This window comes from Eutrema salsugineum, unplaced genomic scaffold (genome assembly GCF_000478725.1).
Source record: "Eutrema salsugineum unplaced genomic scaffold, Eutsalg1_0 scaffold_3, whole genome shotgun sequence".
Lineage (NCBI taxonomy): Eukaryota > Viridiplantae > Streptophyta > Magnoliopsida > Brassicales > Brassicaceae > Eutrema > Eutrema salsugineum.
In genome coordinates, this window is record NW_006256756.1 from 15849944 (window position 1) to 15871365 (window position 21422).

General features: G+C 37.1%; 3 protein-coding genes across 3 annotated transcripts; all 3 read left to right on the forward strand.

The window, feature by feature from the left end:
• Positions 1 to 224: 224 nt before the first annotated feature.
• LOC18014883 (glycine-rich selenoprotein) lies at positions 225 to 2093 on the forward strand. Its single transcript, XM_006397266.2, has 4 exons — positions 225 to 335; positions 1382 to 1485; positions 1560 to 1716; positions 1820 to 2093. The coding sequence occupies exons 1-4, from the start codon at positions 317 to 319 to the stop codon at positions 1852 to 1854; spliced, it is 315 nt and encodes a 104-aa protein (XP_006397329.1). The 5' UTR covers positions 225 to 316; the 3' UTR covers positions 1855 to 2093.
• Positions 2094 to 5051: 2958 nt separating this feature from the next.
• Positions 5052 to 7155, forward strand: LOC18014884. Its single transcript, XM_024154699.1, has 5 exons — positions 5052 to 5244; positions 5338 to 5891; positions 6134 to 6406; positions 6503 to 6601; positions 6904 to 7155. The coding sequence occupies exons 1-5, from the start codon at positions 5052 to 5054 to the stop codon at positions 7153 to 7155; spliced, it is 1371 nt and encodes a 456-aa protein (XP_024010467.1).
• Positions 7156 to 14409: 7254 nt separating this feature from the next.
• LOC18014898 (pentatricopeptide repeat-containing protein At4g08210) lies at positions 14410 to 16651 on the forward strand. Its single transcript, XM_006397268.2, has one exon. It carries the CDS (start codon positions 14474 to 14476, stop codon positions 16532 to 16534), a length of 2061 nt encoding a protein of 686 aa, XP_006397331.1. The 5' UTR covers positions 14410 to 14473; the 3' UTR covers positions 16535 to 16651.
• The last annotated feature ends 4771 nt before the right edge of the window (positions 16652 to 21422 follow it).

Sequence of the window (21422 nt, forward strand, 5' to 3'; positions counted from 1 at the left end):
ATATATCGGGATCAAGTCAGGACGGTCTCGGTCTTTAACCGGTCCGAACTGGATAGTGGAGCGTACCACCAATAATATATATATATATATATATCCATTCATGCCCAAAACTAATATATATACACTCATAATATATATCCAATTAGAATTTGCCACGAGCCAGATCCACGTAAGACGTCGCGAAACTTCCAGCCAACGCGCAAGGACGATATGTGAATCCTACCTTTTATCGCTTAAATATTGTTTTTCTTTTCTTTTTGTGTGTATAATTAACCTCTGGCGATTGTTTGACGAAGAACACAGAAATTTTACTGCAATGGCATACGTCGAAGGAGGTATGGAAACTTACAGATCTCTTCGTTTCTTTTCAGTTTCGATCCGATTGTTCGTCTTTTTCCCCTGAAATTAACGTGTCACAAGTCTCAATTACTATTCTTGATCCGTTTCTGGATTTATAACCTACATATATGGAAACTGTGTTTTTTATATGTCCGAAATTGGATCGCTTTGGCCTATCTCTTACATTTCCTTGGGTTGTTCATGAATCATGACTGTCTTATGACCCTTGCAATTGTTAATATTTGCGCGTGGATGGACTTTCCTTTGTTATTCTTTGTCTTCATCATCAGAAATTGAGCTCAGTGAAATCATCACTCCGTTATCATACATTCCAAGAAAAAATATTTTGAATAGAAACTAGGCTTAAATATCTAAAGTTGTGCTACTCTGGTCAGCGTTAAAGGAAGTATTAAGGTTTGACCAGTTTAAATGGGGTAGAGTTAGTGAGTGCGCAGAATCTGGCTGAGAAATCGTTTAGCTAACATTGTTTTAAGAATTTAAAGTTAGTGAGATCTTGTTCAATAGTTTGAGAATCATGGAAGTTCAGGTCACCGTTAAATGAAGTTTAAACGTTTGACTGTTTGAGCAATTTATAAGTTTAAAATTTAGTGAATGGGCAGATTCTGGCTGAGGAATCGTTAAGTGACCCTCTGTTTAGAAACCTTGGGCAAGTGAGAGCATGTTCAATGAAGTTTAAACGTTTGACTGTTTGCTGAGGAACTGTTAATCTTTGAGAAAGTTAGGCTGATTGAGACCATGTTCAGTGGTTTGAAAATCATAGAAGTTCAGTTCACCCTTAAATGAAGTTTCAACGTTTGACTGTTTGAGTTTTTACATGGAGGTAATTTAGTGAATGGGCTGATTCAGGCTGGGGAACAGAAGAGATGAGAAACATTCGATTAAAAAATTCCTCAGCTCTGTATTTCTGTTCTTAAATCAGAATAGGGTTTTAGGTTCCGATGATTAGTTGGAGATGTATTCTACAACCACAGATCAAATATCAGTTGTATTTGACACATACAAACTTTGGAACATGTACCAGGTGTGGTTAAAGCAAAACGATCAATATGGAGAATAAGAACAATCAAGGATTTCTTCTGGTCAATAATCAATCTGATACACGTCTTCTTTATAACAATGTTCTCGGTAAGATTCTGCCTCCATTTCTTGGATTACGTTTAATTAAGCTTTCACTAACCCGAGAGCAAAACATGTATCAGATGGAGAAATCAGATGCGTACAGGAAAGGCTCCGGCGCTAACAAGAAGTGGGATGGTGGCAGTGGTGGTGGTGGAGGTGGCGGTGGACGTCCTGGACCTCCTCGTGGGGGCCTTGACAATGTGCGTGGCTTGAATGATATCCGTGGAGCTGACCACAGTAAGTAAACCGAGATGAGTTTGAAATTGAGTCCTTTAAAAGATATAGCACTGCATATGCCATGTGAATGATTCATGGGTAAATTTGATTGGTGATTTTTCAGATTCCCTACCGGCATGTGGCTCGTGCTGTGGCTGAGACTTCTTTGTTCGGAGCGCTCAAGAATAAACGAAGGGATAATACATATGTAGTGTTGAAATGATGATTTGTATTTTCAGAAAGCAATGAACCAAGATTCTGGTATATTCGTATGTGCTTTTCTAATCAAGCTTTGTATATTTAGACACTGGGAACATTTGAAGTTGGAAACTCACCTTTAGTAATTATTGTAACGACAACAATTGCTACTAAAAATTGAATATAAGTTTGATATTACAGTATTTCTGTTTAAATTAGTAGATAAGATACGAGAAATATCTAACAATATTAGACAAATGACAAAGTCACACTATTTGTTGTCTTCTCAGTATCTTTGCTCTCGGGTGGGTGTGGTTTTCGGTTGTGTTCGTTGACCGTGATAATGTTGCTGTGTTCTTGGGGCTTTGGTCCGCTTCTGTGTTGTCTTTTTTTTTTTGTGTATTCAAGGTGGTTTAGGTTCCGTCTGGATGGTAATTTGCTGCCGGTCCACCTTCTAGCTCCTTTTCGAGGCTTCTTCGGTGTTTCAGTCTTGAGCTTATGGCTATGCAGTAGTTTCGTTCTGTAGTTCTTCTCTAGCGAGGTGTGATCGGTCTCCTTCTGTAGGTGGCTGAGTTTGTGTTGTGAATGTCCACGTGTAGGAAGTGGGGTTCTTCTTTGGCGTTTTCCCCTTTTGGAAGTTGAGGGTTCTGTTCCTTGAGCCTAGATCTTCTTGAGTGCTTTGTTCTTTGGACTTTGGAGTGGCAGTGTTAGACTGTTAGTGTAGTGATTTTGCGTGGGTTTGGTTCGTTTCTGCGTTATTCCTGTCCAGAGCAGTGGTTGGTGGTGTTTTGAGATAGTTTCTCCTTTGGGCTCGATGGTGTTCTGGAGCTGTATCAGATGGTTGTTTCTTCTCTTGCTCCTGTCTTTTAACTCTGCTTTGGCATGTATTGGTTTGTTGGGGGGTGGGGAGTGGGGGGAAGAGACTAATTACTACCAAATAGCGGGAACTGGTACCAATTAATATCCGAGAAATTTTGGTGTGCAAATTAGTACATTACTAGAATATCTGAACCTGAACAATTATTTTTTGGCCAAATCATGTTTTGGCTCTTCATTTTGTTGTTAAGCTTAAGGTTCCTTTGGTTTTTATTGTGATCATTTCTCATTCTTAGCTTTGTCTCTTATGGTCTCTTCTGGTGTTTCAATTATTTGATTTTCATGTATACCTTCCCTTTTTTGGAACTTTTAGAGCTTTGTTTGGGAAATTTTCGTTTTCAGCTGGCTATGTGTACCAAAAATGTATTCTACCTTTTTTTTTCATTTAATTTTTTTCATTATATCATACAAACGAAAAATATATGGTGGAATATGATTTTGGAATACTAGACCGGCAGAAACAGAAATATCCTCGAAGCTTAAGCCTGATACACGGAAACGATGCCCGATAAACAATGGAAGAACATAAAAAAAAAAATAGACTAAAAAAAACATAAACGATAAACTGGTTAATCCAGAACTCAAACAAAAGAAGAAGCTATCAAAGAAACAATAATGAAATGGCTTAACAACGAATCCTGACAACCTCTGTAGTCTGTATTATACTAAAAAAAATTCAGATGAAAAGAAAAAGAAGATTTTTGCTAAAAATAACCTAAAACTTGACTTTGAATACAAAAGTAGACTCCTGAAAAAATATTTGGCAGAAATAACCTAAAGGGGTAGTAAAAAGACCATTTAATCCTGTATGAGTAAACAAAAAACGGATGTCCTAATTACCGTTTACACCCTGACGAAGTCTACTAAAGAGAAAAAGATGTCTAATAGTAGACTTCTTTTATCGAAATGAAGCCTACTAAGTAATTAAATCTGGAAATTTAATTTTAAAATTTTACAAAAATTATTTTGGTATCAAATTTACATTCATAAATTCCGTAATCGTAATCCAAATGTCCAGAAATTATTTTTTCATATTGCTAAATGGAAATGTATGTTTTTAAATTAAGTAGAAGTAAATTTATTTTTTAGGTTTTAAAAGTTGTAGACTTCTATATTGAAGTCTGCTAAACCGAATAAAATAACCTAACCGAAATTTAAACCGAAATTAAACTGGGAATAACTTCCCTTAACCAAGAAAAACTGCCCGTAATCGGGTAAATTTACCTAGACCCCGTAAAATTAGTAACCCTAACCGAAAAAAACTTACCTGAACCGAACGGAATTACCATACTATATATACGAATTTTACAGACCCCGTTAAAAAAAAAACCGTCGAAAGTTCGTGTTAAAAAAAAAGTCGAAGGCGATTTCTGTTTCTCTTCTCCGTCACCGCCGACTTACAGAACCGCCGCCGATAAACCCGTTCAGGCAAGTTTTCTTTCTCCAACCACACCCCATGCTTCCCTACTCCTCTGTATTCATCACCTTTCCGTTTTCGTAACCACCAGTGTCCAGATCTGAAATTAGGTTTTTTTTTTTTGCAGATCTGCTTTCGTCGCTGGAGGTTAACGTCATGTCCTTCCGATGATATATACTTAGCAATTCTTCTATTTCTTCTATCTTCCTGTAATTTTGTACGTCGGGTTTGAATTAGGTTTTTTTTCCCAGATCTGGTTGCATTTTCTCGACGCCAGCTTCATCTAAGCGGTAAACACTATAAACTTTGTAGATTCCATTTGGATGATTGGTTTAGTAGACTTCATATACAGTATTTATCATGTATTGATTGCTTCGGTTGGCTTCAGTAGACTTCTAGACTCGGATTGTACTTAGAATGTGAAAGTAGACTTCCTTTGTCAATAGTAGACTTCATTTGGCAATAGTAGACTTCATTTTGCAAAAAGTAGACTTCGTTTTGCAAAAAGTAGACTTAATTTTGTAAAGTAGACTTCATTTTGAAAAAGTAGACTTCATTTTGCAAAAAGTAGACTTCGTTTTGTAAAAGTAGACTTTATTTTGAAAAAGTAGACTTCATTTTAAAAAAGTAGACTTCATTTGGCAATAGTAGACTTCATTTTGCAAAAAGTAGACTTCGTTTTGCAAAAAGTAGATTTCGTTTTGTAAAAGTAGACTTCATTTTGAAAAAGTAGACTTCATTTTGAAAAACTAGACTTCATTTTGAAAAAGTAGACTTCATTCGTGTATAGTTTCAAACCGTTAGTTATAACTAGTTTTTCTCATTAGAGCTTTGTTACCGTTGATGCAGAAATCTGTGTTAGATAATGGTGGCCTCTGAATTCCCTAGAAGACTGTACACCAAAGGCGGTGAGCCAGCCCCGGATAAAAGCATCGGCTATTATGCTGATGATTATAGGCTGGTACCTGCACTAAAGGCAGCTCTACAAGATGATGAATGGGAGGAGATTTACGAGTCATCGTTGGGTGTCTTTTTAAAGTTCCACGACTTGGATTTTGGTTGGGCTTCTAGGCTGGTGCACCACATGCTGACCTTTCAGATAGTTTGCAAGCAGAGGTATGAGATATGAAGCCTGATTGGTACCACTCCAGTTCGGTTTTCATTGCATGAGTTTGAGGAGATCACCGGACTCAACTACGGGTACGTGGATGACTTGGCTGTAACTGATCTTGAACTTTCCGATGACATTCGTGCATTTTGGGAGCTAATGAGGGTCGATGTCGAGTCGGGCCCAAGCACTATCGAAATTATTGAAGCCTGTTCCAACTACTCATCATGGTCTCGGGATGATAGGCTGCGGTTGGGATATCTTGGGATCTACGCTGGTTTCATAGTGGCAACGAGACCTGGCTTATCCACAAATGTCAACCATGCCAGACTAGTGATGGATCTCGAAGGTTTTAAGGAGTTTCCATGGGGAAGAATTGCTTTTCAGCATCTGATCAAGTCTGTTAAGGAGAAAGATCTCAGCAAAAACTTTTATATAGAAGGATTTGTGCAAGCTCTTCAAGTGTGGGTGTACTATGCTCTGCTGGATTTTGCTGCTGAATTTGGCGAACCATTGCCAAATGATATTTCACCTCTTATGCTGGCTTACAAAGGATCAAGAGGACGAAAGAACGTCAAAGCCAACATGCTAAAACAGGTACTATATTAGTGTAGTCATTCTCGTTTAGAAGTCTTGTTCCGTAGTAGACTTCTATGTAGTAATGAATTTTCAAAGTAGACTTCAGAAGTAGACTTCATGTGTAGACTTCTATATGTAACCATTGATAGTGTGAGACTTCAGTTGTAGACTTCAGTAGTAGACTTCATTGGTAGACTTCATACGTAGTTTTTCCAGGCTTCATATGGCTAGTAATTCATTTACTTATTGTGTTTTTCCAGGCTCGTATACAGTGTTGCGTGGCTAAGGACTTGGCAGATATGTTTCCAGTTTGGGATGATGAGGAACAGGATCCGGATATTGTCAAGATTGTCAATGCAATCCATGACCCCCATTTCAAGTTCTCAAAAAACCACTGGCCTTTGGAAGGTGTTTTGGGTGCACACATCGTCAAGGCAGAAGCAGGAAAGAGGAGCCTTCCCTCAGATGAATCAAGTCGCAAGAGACCCTGCACAGCCTCTACCTCTGCCGCCTTTTTCATTGGTGATGAAGGGGTCGGAGTTGTCGCTACTATGAAAGCGCACTTCGACCAATGCTTCAAAAGCTTGTCAACCAAGATGCTGAATGGTCTTGGTAGCTGTGAAAAGTAGATCAAACTTCTCACCGAGAAGGTTGAATCTGTAGAGCACGCGGTAGAAGAGTTGACTACAGGGTCGGCGAAGCACACTGAGGAAGAGGTTAAAGACAATGTAGAGCCAACCCAGTAGCAGGTCACTGGATCCAAGAAGCATGAAGGGGTTAGTACCAAAAACCCTCCGCCTATACGAAAACATTTCATGCGAACAATATCACACAAAGATAGGAACACTTAATACTAATGTCATTTGAATTCGAACATGTTTAATAGGGTTATGTACCATGTGAGATTATTTACTTATGTTTTAAAAACTAGTTGTTTACAATTTTCAGACTATGATGAAACATGTTACTAAATTATAGCATTGGTGTAGTCATTTGTATATTCATGCCTGTTTGTGACAATAAACTGCAGAGTAATTCAGATAAAGATGATGCTCCGATGAAAGATAATGTCAACGTTGGTGCGTGTGAGAGTGTTAACTCCCTCGGGGATGCAAAAGGAAAGAAGGCTGCCATGAAAGAAGAAGAGGCCCCCGAGCCTAGTTTTTGTGAAATTGACCCGAAGACGTGTGATGTTGACTTCGATGCAGTTGCATTAGCCAAAAATGCCAAAGCCAGAGCAGCGGCTCAGATAGTTGCCCGAGCAACGAGTGCTAGAAATTGACAGCTGGCTGCGACACAGAAGAGTCCGTTCTTAGGAAATAGCACCGCAAAGGCCATCATTCCAACGTCGGCATCTCACTCCGGCCGTGTCCGTGGATATGATCCTTACGATCAAACCGGTGTCAAGGCGAAGCATACCACTCTAATGAACTTTGTGAAAGCAAACCCGTAAGTAGACTTCTATACGTATGTAAGTAGATTTCTTCATAGTATTATTTCCTGTCTCACTTTTTCACTTATACAGTGCCTGGCCAAGACGCCCAAAAAACTCTTCGATCGAATGGTATTACATTCTCCGGACACCGACGAAATAGCTAGCTGATACGGTTAGTGTTTTACTATCTCATATTAGACTTCATATTTAGACTTCATACGTAGATCGATTATGTAGACTTCTATAGTAGACTTCGTTTGCAGACTTCACTCATGTCTTATTTTCATCAATGTGCAGTGCAGCACATGGAAGCTTACATTAACATACTCAGGCTGCGATTATCCAAGCATCCGGAGTGGTTTGTATCCGACCGGATTTGCTTCCTCAACTCCATGTTTGCTACTGTTTGGAGGCGTGACTACAATGACTTCAAAAACTCTGAGCCGAATGCAGATAGTTCTGACAAACTTTTACCCCTTGGAGCGTATGCGTACTACACTGGCGAATTACCTATCTACTGCCAGACTAAGAAGACGTGGGCCTATGATGTCGACTATTTGTACTCAATGTTGCACATCACGGGGGACCATTGGGTAGCTATCTGGGTTTCATTTTTGTCGAGGCATATCACGATATGGGATAGTCATGCGGGAACCAAACATGCATCTGACGCCCAAATTGACGAAGCTGTGGAGCCTCTTGCTGTTATGATACCCTACCTTCTTCAAACCTGTGCACCTGATGATGACAAGTGGAGATTCCCCTACACGCCGTTCACCCATTCGCGAGTACCAGGTACGGAGATACCTCAAAACATTCAGAGTGGTGATTGCGGAGTGTACTGCCTGAAGTACATCGAGTGTCATGCTTTGGATTTGCCATTTCCTCCAGAACTTTTTGATAAAAACATTCGAAAAATCAGGGAAAAATGGCTGTAGAGATCTTTGACGAAATAGGTGCTAGGAGCCATGATAAGCTAGATGCAACTGGGATGGATGTCTATGATAGGAAAGCTTAGGGTTTCCGTTTTTAAACAAACTTTGATTTTTATGGCAACTTTTGGGCTACTTGCATAAATAACCTGCAATGTGATTGCAGGTCATTTTAGCAATTGGTAGATGATAGGTGTGGAAGTTTTTTGGCCACCTATCGTATAATTAAAATGCTAATTATGTTGTATTTTCATTTAGGATATTGTAATTAAACTGAAGTCTACGACTGAAGTCTTCGACTGAAGTCTACGATTGAAGTCTTCGACTGAAGTCTACGACTGAAGTCTACGACTGAAGTCTTCGACTGAAGTCTACTTAGTTGTTATTGTATTTGTACTGAAGTCTACTAAGTAATTAACATGTTTGTATTTATAATTTTCGATTTCACCCTAAACACTGAATCCTGTAAAATATTATTGAACATGCACTCCTGATAGTGTATACGGAAAATGTTTAGTATAACTCAGAAATATAAGTCTACAAAAGAAGTCTACAAACGAAATCTACTACAGAAGTCTACTAATATCATTTAAACATATAAGTAAACACAAAAAACATAAAACATGGAGTCAACTAATTTCAACGCGGACATTCATTGCAAATCCAGGAATTCTTTTCCAGAATATGGCACATTCCAACTTCCAGAAGCAAGGACTGCAGAGTTTGTCACCATATGAGTCGACAAAGCTTTCATCATCCATCCAGTGCTGGTTTGGCAGATTCATACAAGCACAACTCCTTGATTGTGCCTTAGCAAAAACATGGAAGACCGGTTCGTGAAACTCGTCAGGCTTCTTATAAGTGGTCGGACACCTGTTGATGTGCTGCGTAGTCTTCCTCATCTTCGTTGCCTCTCCCGGAAGTAGACCACGAACGTGGTTAAATACATCATGGCTACCATCCATGGTTAAAGAGAACATAACCATGGAGTAAGTAGCCATGAGGCATCCTCCATTTGATGACACCTTTATTAAATCAAACCCTGCTTGGATGATGTCTTCATAGAAGATTACAGAAACGCCTCGTAGGTATTGCGCTGTAGGATTTCTACACTCCAAACAGCACCGAAAGAAAACGTCAACCCTCCCATGTTGATCCCAGACCCATGGAATGGTCAAGGTTAATAGATCAACGGCTCTTAAAAAACCCTCTTCATTAGAAATCTCATTTAGATGTTTGGAGAAAACTCTTGCTTTACAGAGCCCAGCGTAGGAACGAGAAGTGATTATTAAGAGGATATCCCACAGAATGTCGGAAGGGTGAGAGTTGAAGTTTATCAGGTTCGACATCTTCAAAGGGTCTGGAATGAAACTATAATTCGTCTAACCCGAGAATTTATATGCAAAAATACCGTAGATAAACAGGTACAATGGTTATACGCACCGTTAAAGTCGTTAAAGCAGCTACTTAAATGAACTCGTTTCAAACATAACTGTAAACAAAATATCACATACATAGTAGACTTCCACATTAGACTTCTCTAGTTGACATCCATAGTAGACTTCTTGAGAACAATAGATGCTTTGTCCTCCTATTCCGGAGCCTTCTTGTTATCGTCCTGGTGAATCTTCGACGTCTAAGTGAGAGACACAAAGTATAGTAAATAAAATTGTCAATATTGTATAGGACATTATTAGATGAGTTTAGCTCAACTTACACAATTCGGTAGGGTATGACCAAGTTGCTTGCATTGTGAGCAGCTGTATACTTTGTGCAGCTTCCTTGGCTTCTTGCTTTTCCTCCTAGCTATTTCTAGCCATGATTGCCACCGAGACTTCTTCCGTCTGCCTGGTTTGCGGCGAATGTCTGGTGGCAGACATATTGATGGTTGGACTCCTTGGCCCTCTGAAATTTGGGGATATATGTTGGCAGAGTATGCGGCAAACAAGTAGTTTTTTTAGTAAGTCGGACATACAAGGGAATCCACATCTATCTCACCGGCTAATGCAGCTGCAATAGCATGTGAACATGGGATCTTCTCGATATAAAACACACCACATTCACACATTCCATGTTCCAAATCAACAATACAATTCCTGGTTCCTCCTTTTACATAGTATCTCCAAATGTCAATTCGGTCCACCTCCATTGCATCTGCATAATGTCCACGAATCGCCAGCAAATACTCCACTCCCCGAGTATTATGTGTTGTGAGACTCAAAGCATCCTCACTGCGTTTTAAAAACCACCGACCGAGCTTCTCTCGTATGAAATCCAAGAGGAATGAAATGGGATAGCCACGGGTCTTCTTAAGTGCAGCATTTATAGACTCTGCAACATTGCTAGTCTTAATATTGTATCTGTCTCCAACAAAATGAACTCGGGACCAAAGGGAGACATCGGCTTCTTCCAAATAGTCAGCAAGGTCAGGCTTGATCTGTCTCAGCTCCGCCATGTACCAGTTGTAGTCATAGAGGTTGTAAGCATAAGCCACACGTTTTACCAAGTACAGCAACTGCTTCCCCCTAAACTTTGTTACTATGTTATGTTGTAGATGGTAGTAGCATATCCCTCGTTTTGCCCATGGGAAAATAGTTTGACAAGCTTTCTTAATAGAAAGATGTCTGTCAGAAACTATCACCAAAGGATAACCATCTGAGACACATTCACGCAGTTTAGAAAAAAACCATTCCCATGAAGCATCATCTTCACCATCAACAATTCCAAAGGCCAAAGGAAAAATCTGAAAGTTTCCATCTTGTGCGGTGGCAACCAACAAGGTACCTTCGTATTTCCCTGTTAGATGACATCCATCAACCACAATAACTCTTCTCATGTACTGAAAACCGGCAATCGATGCTCCAAATAGGAGAAATAGATATTTGAATTTGTTATTCGAATCTACATGAAGAGCTGATAAAGTTCCCGGATTGGCTTTGTTCACTGAATGTAGGTAAGCTGGGAGACTCGCATATCCATCTTCAGCTATTCCCCTGACCAATTGTTGGGCTTATATCAAAGATATGTATGAAGTAGTGTAATCCATCTTGATGCCAAACATATGCTTCATTGAAACCAAGACATGTTCTGGTGTAAGTCTATCAATGATGCCCAAATGGCTTATAAACAGCTTGCCAATATACTGAGTAGACTTCTCACACTGAGCCATTCGATGCGCTATTGAATATGTGTGGTCTTTCACATATTTTGTCACCCAAAAAGTTGATGCATCATTCTTCACGCTCGCTCTAACCATCCAAGCACATCCTTCCACTCGACATTTAGCCACAAACAGAGTCTTGGTAGACTTCTGTGTTTTAAAAGCCAATTTTAACATTATCGCAGTCAATCTAACCTCTGATAACAGCTTCTCTTTTGTAGGGAAACTTGCCCTAACATATATATTATCAGACCATGACATGGGCGTGCTCCCTGTTTCACCATATCTGTTTCTGACATTTTCAATACAGACTTCATCTTCATCATCATCTTCATCTTTCACTTTACCGTAGACACTGTAATCTTCTCCGTCAGAGTAAGCTGCATCGTCGACATCTTCTCCATCCTTTTTCACATCAGAACTGTCTGCCTCATCATCGGTAGAATGTTCTGAATTTTCCTCAAACTCCTCACGTAAATCTTCATTTGATCCTTCCTGGTTCTCCTCAGTATCCATCTCCACTCGACTGGACACACAAAGACGTACCATATGCACTCTGCTTAACGCAATCAAGCTTGAAACTTGTCTATCATTGGTGACATGCATTGGAGGTGTATCTGGAGCCATAGTTTGCAACATTAAGACTGGTAGTGAGTAGGTTAACTCGATGAGCTCAGTCTTCTTGCCCAAGTTATAATCATCTCGCGCCATCTCAGTAAGCTCCCCCAAGGTGCAACCATCGTTCAAAAACCACATTCTTCCACCTTTGCCCATGTCAACAACAAAATGCCATGAATTATCCTCAATCTTCCACTCACAGTACACAACTGGAATTTGAGCCATTCTCTAAAAAAATAACCATATAAACCATATTAGCAAACACTGCATATAGACATTTTGTATCAAGAGTAGACTTCTACCGAAAAGAACATTAGTAGACAACACGACGAAGTCTACTTTGATAAGCTAAGTAGCTTAAAAATCGAAACTTCTGATTCAACAATAAATATCGAATGAAATGAAATAAAATTCACTGGGTAGTTCAATCACTTACTAAGAAGCAATTCTAATCCAAAAAATTTGAAAAATAGTTTATAAATTTGCTTAAAACGCGTTTTAAAAAAAAACGTCAAAAAGTAGACTTCTAAAGCAGACTTCAAATGTAGACTGGAGGAGAAGTCTACTTTTTCATTGAGAAGTCTACTAATGAAGTCTACTAAAAAACAGGTCATTTTTGCAATTGACAAATCTGTTGACTTTTCCTTCAGTAGACTTCAGAAGTAGACTTCCGTCAAAAAAAGGTTACTTTAGCATTTGACCGATGCATTGACTAACAGAGTAAACTTCTATTGTCGACTTCATGTAAGAGTAGACTTCTCTGACAGTCTACTTTTGAAGTCTACTTTTTTAATAGAAGTCTACGGAACAAAATAGGTTATTTTTGCAATTGATTTTTTTTAGTAGACTTCACAATGAAGTCTACTCAAAGAAGGCTAAAGAAGTCTACTGAAGTTTTTTGGAATTTTTTTAATTTTTAATTTAAAAAAAAAAACAGTAATCAAACATTAAAATGACCTATACGTTTTTGGTCAAACTACAAAAGTAACTTTAAGGTAGACTTCTTATGCAGACGGAAACAGTAGATTCATACGGAAGTCTAAATCCAAAAGTCAAAATACAGTCAACTACAAAAATAACCTCTTTTCTTTAGTAGACTTCTTGAGCCTTCAAATGAAGTCTACTAAGTTTTTTTTTGTTTTCAAAGGATGTCGAGTAGACTTCTCGTGAAGTTTAACGAAGTCTATTTTTTAGAAGTCAATTGCAAAAATAACCTTATGTTGACTAGTAGACTTCAGTATAGTTCACGAGAAGTCTACTTTCGCGATATATAAACTAGAATGTGGAGAAATTGAAGTGCGAGGATTACCTTTAACAAAATTGAGCTTGCCTAAGTTTCTCTTAACCACCCAGAACTCAGGATTTCACCGAAATTAAACAACCTAGGTGTCGAGTAACCAGAAATCACCGAAAAAGCATGGCCCGACGCATTGTAACTTTGCTCAGATGTTTTGGAGAAGAAATTAAGAAATAATGAGCAAGGTTATGAGTGAATGAGCTCAGATATTTACTTATTACAGCTTTAAAATTGGTTGAGAAGCATTTATTCCCATTTCGTGGTTGTTCATGGTGGTTGAAGGAATTGAAGAAGGTGGCATTTTCGTAAATAAATGGTCTTTAGGAGGATCAAGGAGACTTTACCCAAACTAAAAAAAAATCGAAAAAATAGATGTATAATGGCATTTTCGTTAATAGTTTAAGTGGAAAGGATAAAATTGTGAGAAAATGACAAAAGTTGTGGAGATAACACCAAATCTCCACAAATATGCCATATTTCCTTATTCTTCTCCATAAACTTCAACATATTTATCACAATCCTCGTCCAAACTCAGCTACAAGCTTACAACTTCGCTTCTCACATCTTGGCTTGTCCAGCTCAGCTCCATGTCACTAGTTGGTGTATCTTGCTTCCTTGTGACACTTTAAATTGTGAGCTACTCCTCATCTGATACAGGAGATGCATCAGCTTGAAACAGTTTATTTAAATATTATTACGAAATCTACTAAAAATCTAGTATACTTGTGTGAATATTTTTACTTTTAAAATTTTTAGTGTGAGTACAGGTTTAAATTATTAGTGGTTAGCCTTGAAAAAAATTTACGCGATCTTCCTGTTATAAATATGTGTGAGATTTGACTTCAACAAAATGAGAGGTGAGATTTGTTTTCCACTTTTCCTTCTGTTGTGACTAGCGTGCCGTTTTATTTTTCCGTAAACGAACTACCTTCCGTTTACGTTATGGTCATGGTTGCTACCATTGCTGCCAAACGAACTACCTGCCGTTTTGTTTTGTTTTTTTTTTTTTTTCATTGCTGCCATGTTTTGTCGCAAAGTCCTTGTGCGAGAAACCAACGAACAATGTGACGATGTCTTCAAACCCGTGCAGCAGCTGTTATCTCGTTCTAGAAGCTTCTTAGTTATACTTTGATAATTCACCAATCCTAAAAAAAGGCTATGGACTTCAAGCTTTTAGCAGCAGGATTGCGCCATTGCGGGAAGTTGCAAGCTTTTAACCGTGGGGAATCAATTCAAGCTCATCTTATCAAACAAGGGATCTATCAAAACGTGTTCCTTGCAAATAACGTGATCTCGATGCAAATTGATTTCAGGTCGTTGGGCGATGCACATAAAGTGTTTGATGAAATGACTGACAGAAACATCGTCACGTGGACGACGATGGTTTCTGGGTATACATGTGATGGGAAACCCAACAAGGCTATTGAGTTATACAGAAGGATGCTGGATTCCGAAGCCGAAGTGCCCAACGAGTTTATGTATTCCTCGGTTTTGAAAGCTTGTGGTTTAGTGGGTGATCTTCAGTTGGGTCGTTTAATTCACGAAAGAATTTGTAAAGAGAGTCTGAAAGGTGATGTTGTTTTGATGAATGCTGTTTTAGATATGTATGTTAAGAATGGGAGACTTGTTGAAGCCAATAACACGTTTTTGGAAATTTCGCGGCCTAATTCAACTTCATGGAACACGCTCATTTCTGGTTATTGTAAAGCTGGTTTGATTGAAGAAGCGGTTAGTTTGTTTGACCGTATTCCGCAGCCAAATGCCGTGTCTTGGAACTCTTTGATCTCGGGATTTGTCGATAAAGGTAGTCCTCGTGCGTTGGAATATTTAATTAAGATGCATAGAGAAGGACTCGTGCTAGACGGTTTTGCTCTACCATGTGGCCTTAAAGCTTGCAGCTTTGGTGGCTTATTAACAATGGGGAAACAGCTGCACTGCTGTGTCCTAAAGTCGGGTTTGGAGACTAGCTTGTTCGCACTCTCTGCGCTAATCGATATGTACTCAAATTGTTGTTCTCTAAGTGATGCGGCTGATCTTTTTCGTCAGGAAAAATTGGCCCTCCATAGTAATGTCGCTGTTTGGAACTCTATGCTCTCTGGATATTTGATTAACGATGAGAATAAAGAGGCGTTAGGGGTGCTTATGCAGATGTATCAGTCAGATATGTGTTTTGATTCCTACACTCTAAGTGGTGCTTTAAAGATATGCATCAACTTAGACAACTTGAGACTCGGGCTTCAGGTACATGGTTTAGTTGTAATCAGTGGTTATGAGTTGGATTTCATCGTAGGAAGTATTCTTGTTGATCTACACGCCAACGTTGGGATTATACAAGATGCACATAAACTTTTTCACAGGCTTCCAAATAAAGATATTATTGCTTTTTCTGGCCTAATAAGAGGCTGTTTGAAAGCTGGTTTCAATTCTTTAGCATTTGATCTGTTCAGAGAATTAATCAAGTTGGGACTTGATGCGGACCAGTTCATCATCTCGAGTATTCTCAAAGTCTGTTCAAGTTTAGCGTCGCTTGGATGGGGCCAGCAGATCCATGGGTTGTGTATAAAGAAAGGTTATGTATCAGAACACGTCACAGTGACGGGACTAATCGATATGTATGTAAAATGTGGTGAAATAGACAATGGTGTAGTGTTATTTGATGGTATGTTGGAAAGAGATGTTGTCTCTTGGACAGGGATAATCGTTGGTTGTGGACAAAACGGACGAGTGAAAGAAGCGATTCAGTATTTTCGAGAGATGATCGATTCTGGAGTTGAACCAAATGAGGTAACTTTTTTCGGGGTTCTTACTGCTTGCAGACATTCTGGACTGGTTGAAGAATCAAGAACCATCCTTGAATCGATGAAATCTGAATATGGTCTTGAACCGTATCTAGAGCACTATTATTGCGTAGTTGATCTTCTTGGTCAAGCTGGGCGGTTCCAAGAGGCGGAAGAGTTGATCAAGAAATTGCCGTTTGAGCCCGATAAAACGATATGGATGTCTCTGCTCACTGCTTGTGGAACTCACAAGAATGCTGAACTGGTTACTGTAATTGCTGAGAAATTGCTCAAGGCTTTTCCTGAAGACCCATCGGTTTATACATCTCTTTCGAATGTTTATGCAACAATTGGTATGTGGGATCGGTTAAGTAAAATGAGAGAAGCTTCTAAGAAATTTGGGGCAAAAGAAACTGGCATGAGCTGGATCGAATTTGGCTGAAGCAAAGCGTGAATTGTGTTTGTATTCTTATGTAGCATCATCTCAAGTACAAGAAGGACATGTTAGTGATACTCGAAATGACATTGCTGCTTACACTCATATAGTCATATTCCGTTTGATTATCAAACGCAAACCGTAAATTATATCATAAGTTCTTAACTCCAGATCCAAACCCAAAATAAAAGAAAACCAATAAACCCTCTGTTTTTTTGTTTTCTTTAGACCTAGTCGTATTATACCATGATGGTGTGACGGATATATGTTTGAAGAAGATCGGTCAGGTGCCCAACTAAAAATTTCAATTTTTTACCAAAAAAACTAAAAAATTCAGTAAGATTTAATCTTATATAAAAGACAATCAAACTCTCTACAGTTGAGTGACACATCAACATTGGAGAGAGTGACACATGTCCCAAAAAATTATCTTTATTATTAATACGTAAACAAATTTAATTTAATTTTTATGATGTTAAAAATATTAAATCATCAAAATAATATAAACTAAATTTAAATTTAAATTAAACATCACAATGTATAAAACAAAAAGAATTTGAGATTTTAATTTTGTCTATTCTTTTTTTTATATGATTTATTCATATTTTTTAATTAATAAAGATAATTTATTCATAAAAAAGTAAGAAAAAAGATAAATAATAAAACCAAAAATGAGAATAATAGATTAAGAAAATTTCAAACAACTGAAAAACAAGTTTTGAGATTGCTAGATTGAGATTTCAAAATGATTGCTAGATTGACATTTCAATGAAAAAAGTTAAAAAATAATAGATAGAAAAGATTATTAGAGTCATAAAAAACATTAAAGAAATCACAAAAAAAATTGATAGTTAAACTAGAAAATTAAAACATAAGTAAAAGAAGATCTGTGTGTAGCACAGGTTCTCTCCTATTTATATTACAAAACTAGTGGATTATCCGCTCTTAGTGCATTATGTTATACTACACGTGCTACGCACAAATCTTTCTTTATGTAAACGAATATGTATTAGATTTTAGTTAAATTATCAATTTCTTTTTCTTTCTTTTCAATATAATTTTTTTATTTGATAATTTTAGTAATCTTTTCTATTCTTTGTTTTTTTCTAGTTTCTTTATCCAAATATCAAGTTCTTTGATCTAAAATTTGATTTAGAGATAATTTTTAACTTTCTCAATATACATTTTTCATTTTTATGATTTTAGTAACCTCTTTCATCTGTTAATTTTTTAAGTTTTTTTTATCAAAATCCTGACTAACAACAATTTTTAACTTTCTCAATTTATCATTCTCATGTTTTCTTATTACATATATTTCATTCAATTCATTTTTTCAACTAATTGTTGCAATATATACTCTTTTATTTTCTTTCCTTTTTTTCTATTTTCAGTATCTTGATTTTTTTCGATTCTTTATTATATTTTATATTCAATTTTTATTATTTTTATTTTTTATTCTTCAGTTGTTTGTTTTTCTTAAACATATTGTTTTCAGTTTTGGCTTCATTGAATCTATCTTTCCAACCAGTATCTTTAAAATTATGTATATTCATTTGTTGCCAGATTCTTTTGCTTTTTTTCTTTTCTATCATTTATCTCTCTTATTTTAATATTCTCTGATTTATTAAAGTTTTTTTTCTGTGTTGTAGTTTTATAGTTTTTGTTTTTTGTTCTTCAGTTGCTTGAAAATCTTTTTAACTAATGTTTTTTTTTTATCTAATTTTTTTTCCTTCAGTTTTATTGATTGAATTATCTCTGTTAGTTTAAATATTTGGATTCAATCACACCAAAAATAAAATAAGAAGACAATCACCATACTTTAATAAATTTGAATTTCATTTCTACGTTTTTGCTTTAATATTTTCAATTTAGCATAGTTAAATATAAATTAAATAGTTTATATATACTTATGTTGTTTAATATATTTTCTTTACTTTTATTATTCTTATTTGTCATTCTTTAGTAACCTTATTCATCTATTTTTTCAAATTTTATTCATTTAAATCCCCATATCACGATAATTTTGAACTTTTTCAATATTTTGTTATGACATAAATCCATCTTTCTAACCGGTATTTTTAGCTTTTTGTATATTTATTTTTTGCTATATTTTTTTCTATTATTTTTCTTTCCAATTTTGATATTATCTTATCTTCTCGTTTTTTTTTGGGGTTGTGTTTTTATAGTTTTTGTTTTTTTATTAAACGCAATAAAATAAAATAAAATGAGAAGACAATCAATATACTTTAATAAATTTGAATTTTATTTATTATAAGTTAATGCTTTGATGTTTTTTATTTTTAAATGTAAATTAAATAGTTTATATGTGTTAGGGATAAATCTGATCATTCCTACGTGGACGAATCACATTTTTGCACGTGGCGTCCATGGTTTTTTTGCAGGTACGACCTCCTTAACCAAATTAGGATTCGTATTGGCCTAACGGCCAAATATGGCCTAAGCATATAACACCAGGAATCGAATCCAATCGGATTCCAGAGATCCGACACGATGGGCCACCTGTTCTCGGGTTCCTCATATCTAACAACGTATGCCACTCTGTCAGGCACAAGGAGGTTGGAAACTGAGTGGTCAGGAAGAGGAGAGATCATTTTCTCTATGTCCCAGACCTAACCTAGGTGATCCGGATGGGTCGGGACATAAGAAAAGGTGGGCTGCACAGGTACCCAGAGAGCAGTACCGTTCAAACGACTCCGGTAGCCCGGTCCCAGTATCGAGTGATCCGAGCCAGGTATGAGTAAATACATAAGCGGGATATACTATTCAAATTTCCCTCCATTCGACAATAGGAATATACCTTACTCTGATTTGATCATCCATACTCTTACAAACTCACGAGATTGTCATTTAATGCATCTTGCTTATACGTGTTAGGTGACAGTGACCTTTCGCATGAGCAAGAGGGAAAAGCAGAGAATCAGCGAGAGCCATACCGTGTCTGAACCGCCGAACCAGTCCGTACACTGAGTATGAAAGGGACACGCCAAGGAATGGTCTCGTGGCAGGCAGAACACACCAAAGAAAGTTGGTAAAAGCATCAGAAGCGTGACACAAGCATAAGATTTGAACCCAGTCAAGTCGGGTCATGGACCAACCCACCTGACTTGCTGTCTACGGGCCAACCCGGTATACTAACCCTGGTCTGGTAAACACTACAAGAGAACAATCAAATTCCAACGATTTATTACGACGATTAAAAAATCGTCACAAAATTACGACAGTTTTACGATTAGACGACTGAAAATGAAAACGTCGTAAAATCTTCGTACGATTTTGTCGTCATAAAATTGTCATATTATTTACGACACTTACGACAATATTACGTCGATATGAGCGAGAATTTATTGTCGATGCAAAATCGTCATAAAAACGATGTAATATAACGACGCTTTTACGTCGTACAGTTTTTGATGTATGATTGCGATTTTTTATGTCGAAATATAATGTAGCTGAAGAACATTTTAAACATGTCACCTACCTATGGTCCTTGAATTAATTTGTCGTCTAATTGATGTAAAAGCATCGTAATTTTAATATTTTGATGTGAATTCGATGTAAAAAACCATTGTAAAAGTGTCGTAAAGAACAAAATTTGTTATAAATATATCTTCGTTTTCTCTTTCATTCACAACAACATCATTCAAACACAATAACAACAATAAAAAAAACACAGAGAGAGTTTTTTTGAGTTTTTTCAACATATCTATATACGAGCTAAGAAGCTGGATGTATATGCGTAAAGATTCAGAATGGGCGTAGACAGAAGAATTCAAGAACGGGTTGGAGAGTACCAAAGAAAGTGGGAAGATGTTTTGTCATTGTCTGAAATGCAAGAATACATGGTATACTCTAATCAAAACGGTGTGGACGCATTTATTAAATAGAGGTTTATGCTGTAATATTTTGTTTGGTATCAACATGGAGAAGGATATGGCAGTAATGGTCATGGGAATGCTAGTATTAGTAGTAATTATCAAAGTCATGTTGAATTTGATGAATCAAATTATTATCAGCCTAATCAGTATCAATCTGATAAAGGTCTAGATCATGATAGAATGTATGAGATGGTTACAGATGCATTTACTGGTAATGCTGTTGAGGAACCCAATGTAGATGCTAAACGATTTTATGATTTGTTAGACAATGCTAATCAGCCAATCTATGAAGGATGTAGAGAAGGCCAGTCTAAATTATCGTTGGGAGCTAGGGTGATGTCAATTAAAACAGATTATAACTTAGCTGAGGTTTGCATGGATGATTGGGCTGATCTTATGAAAGATATCTCTCGGAGGATAATTTGGAAGCGGCAACATACTATGAAATACAGAAGTTGATTTTTAGTCTTGGTCTACCTTCTGAGATAATAGATGTATATGTTGATAATTGTATGATTCTCTGGAAAGATGATGATAAGCTGCAGGAATGTAATTTTGCCAAAAACCAAGATACAGGCCGCAAAGTTCTAGACGTAAAAGGATACTGTACCAACGGATGTGGTATCTTCCTATAACTGATAGGTTGAAACGACTCTATCAATCTAAAAGAACAGATACATCATTGAGATGACATGCACAACATACACAAGTAGATGGCAAAGTTACTCATCCGTCAGATGCAAAAGCGTGCAAAAACTTCAATACGGTATACCCAGATTTTGCTAAGTTCAAACGGAATGTCTATCTTGGTCTGTGCACTGATGGTTTTAATCCATTCGGTATGTCTGGTAGAAAATATTCTTTATTGCCAGTAATCCTGACCCCATATAACCTTCCCCTAGATATATGCATGCAAAAGAAATTTATTTTTCTGAATATTTTGGTCCCAGGTCCCAATCATCCGAAGAGCTATCTCATACATGATTTGAATCAGTTGT

What these genes read in the sequence shown, in the direction of transcription:
- LOC18014884 (XM_024154699.1), top strand. Translation starts at nt 5,052, where the DNA reads ATGGTGGCCTCTGAATTCCCTAGAAGACTGTACACCAAAGGCGGTGAG. An exon ending in GTTCCACGACTTGGATTTTG is followed by an intron (nt 5,245 to 5,337) that starts GTTGGGCTTCTA and finishes GTACCACTCCAG; the next exon opens with TTCGGTTTTCATTGCATGAG. An exon ending in AAGCCAACATGCTAAAACAG is followed by an intron (nt 5,892 to 6,133) that starts GTACTATATTAG and finishes GTGTTTTTCCAG; the next exon opens with GCTCGTATACAGTGTTGCGT.
- LOC18014898 (XM_006397268.2), top strand. Translation starts at nt 14,474, where the DNA reads ATGGACTTCAAGCTTTTAGCAGCAGGATTGCGCCATTGCGGGAAGTTG.
- LOC18014883 (XM_006397266.2), top strand. An exon ending in TCTTTATAACAATGTTCTCG is followed by an intron (nt 1,486 to 1,559) that starts GTAAGATTCTGC and finishes AACATGTATCAG; the next exon opens with ATGGAGAAATCAGATGCGTA. An exon ending in TATCCGTGGAGCTGACCACA is followed by an intron (nt 1,717 to 1,819) that starts GTAAGTAAACCG and finishes GTGATTTTTCAG; the next exon opens with ATTCCCTACCGGCATGTGGC.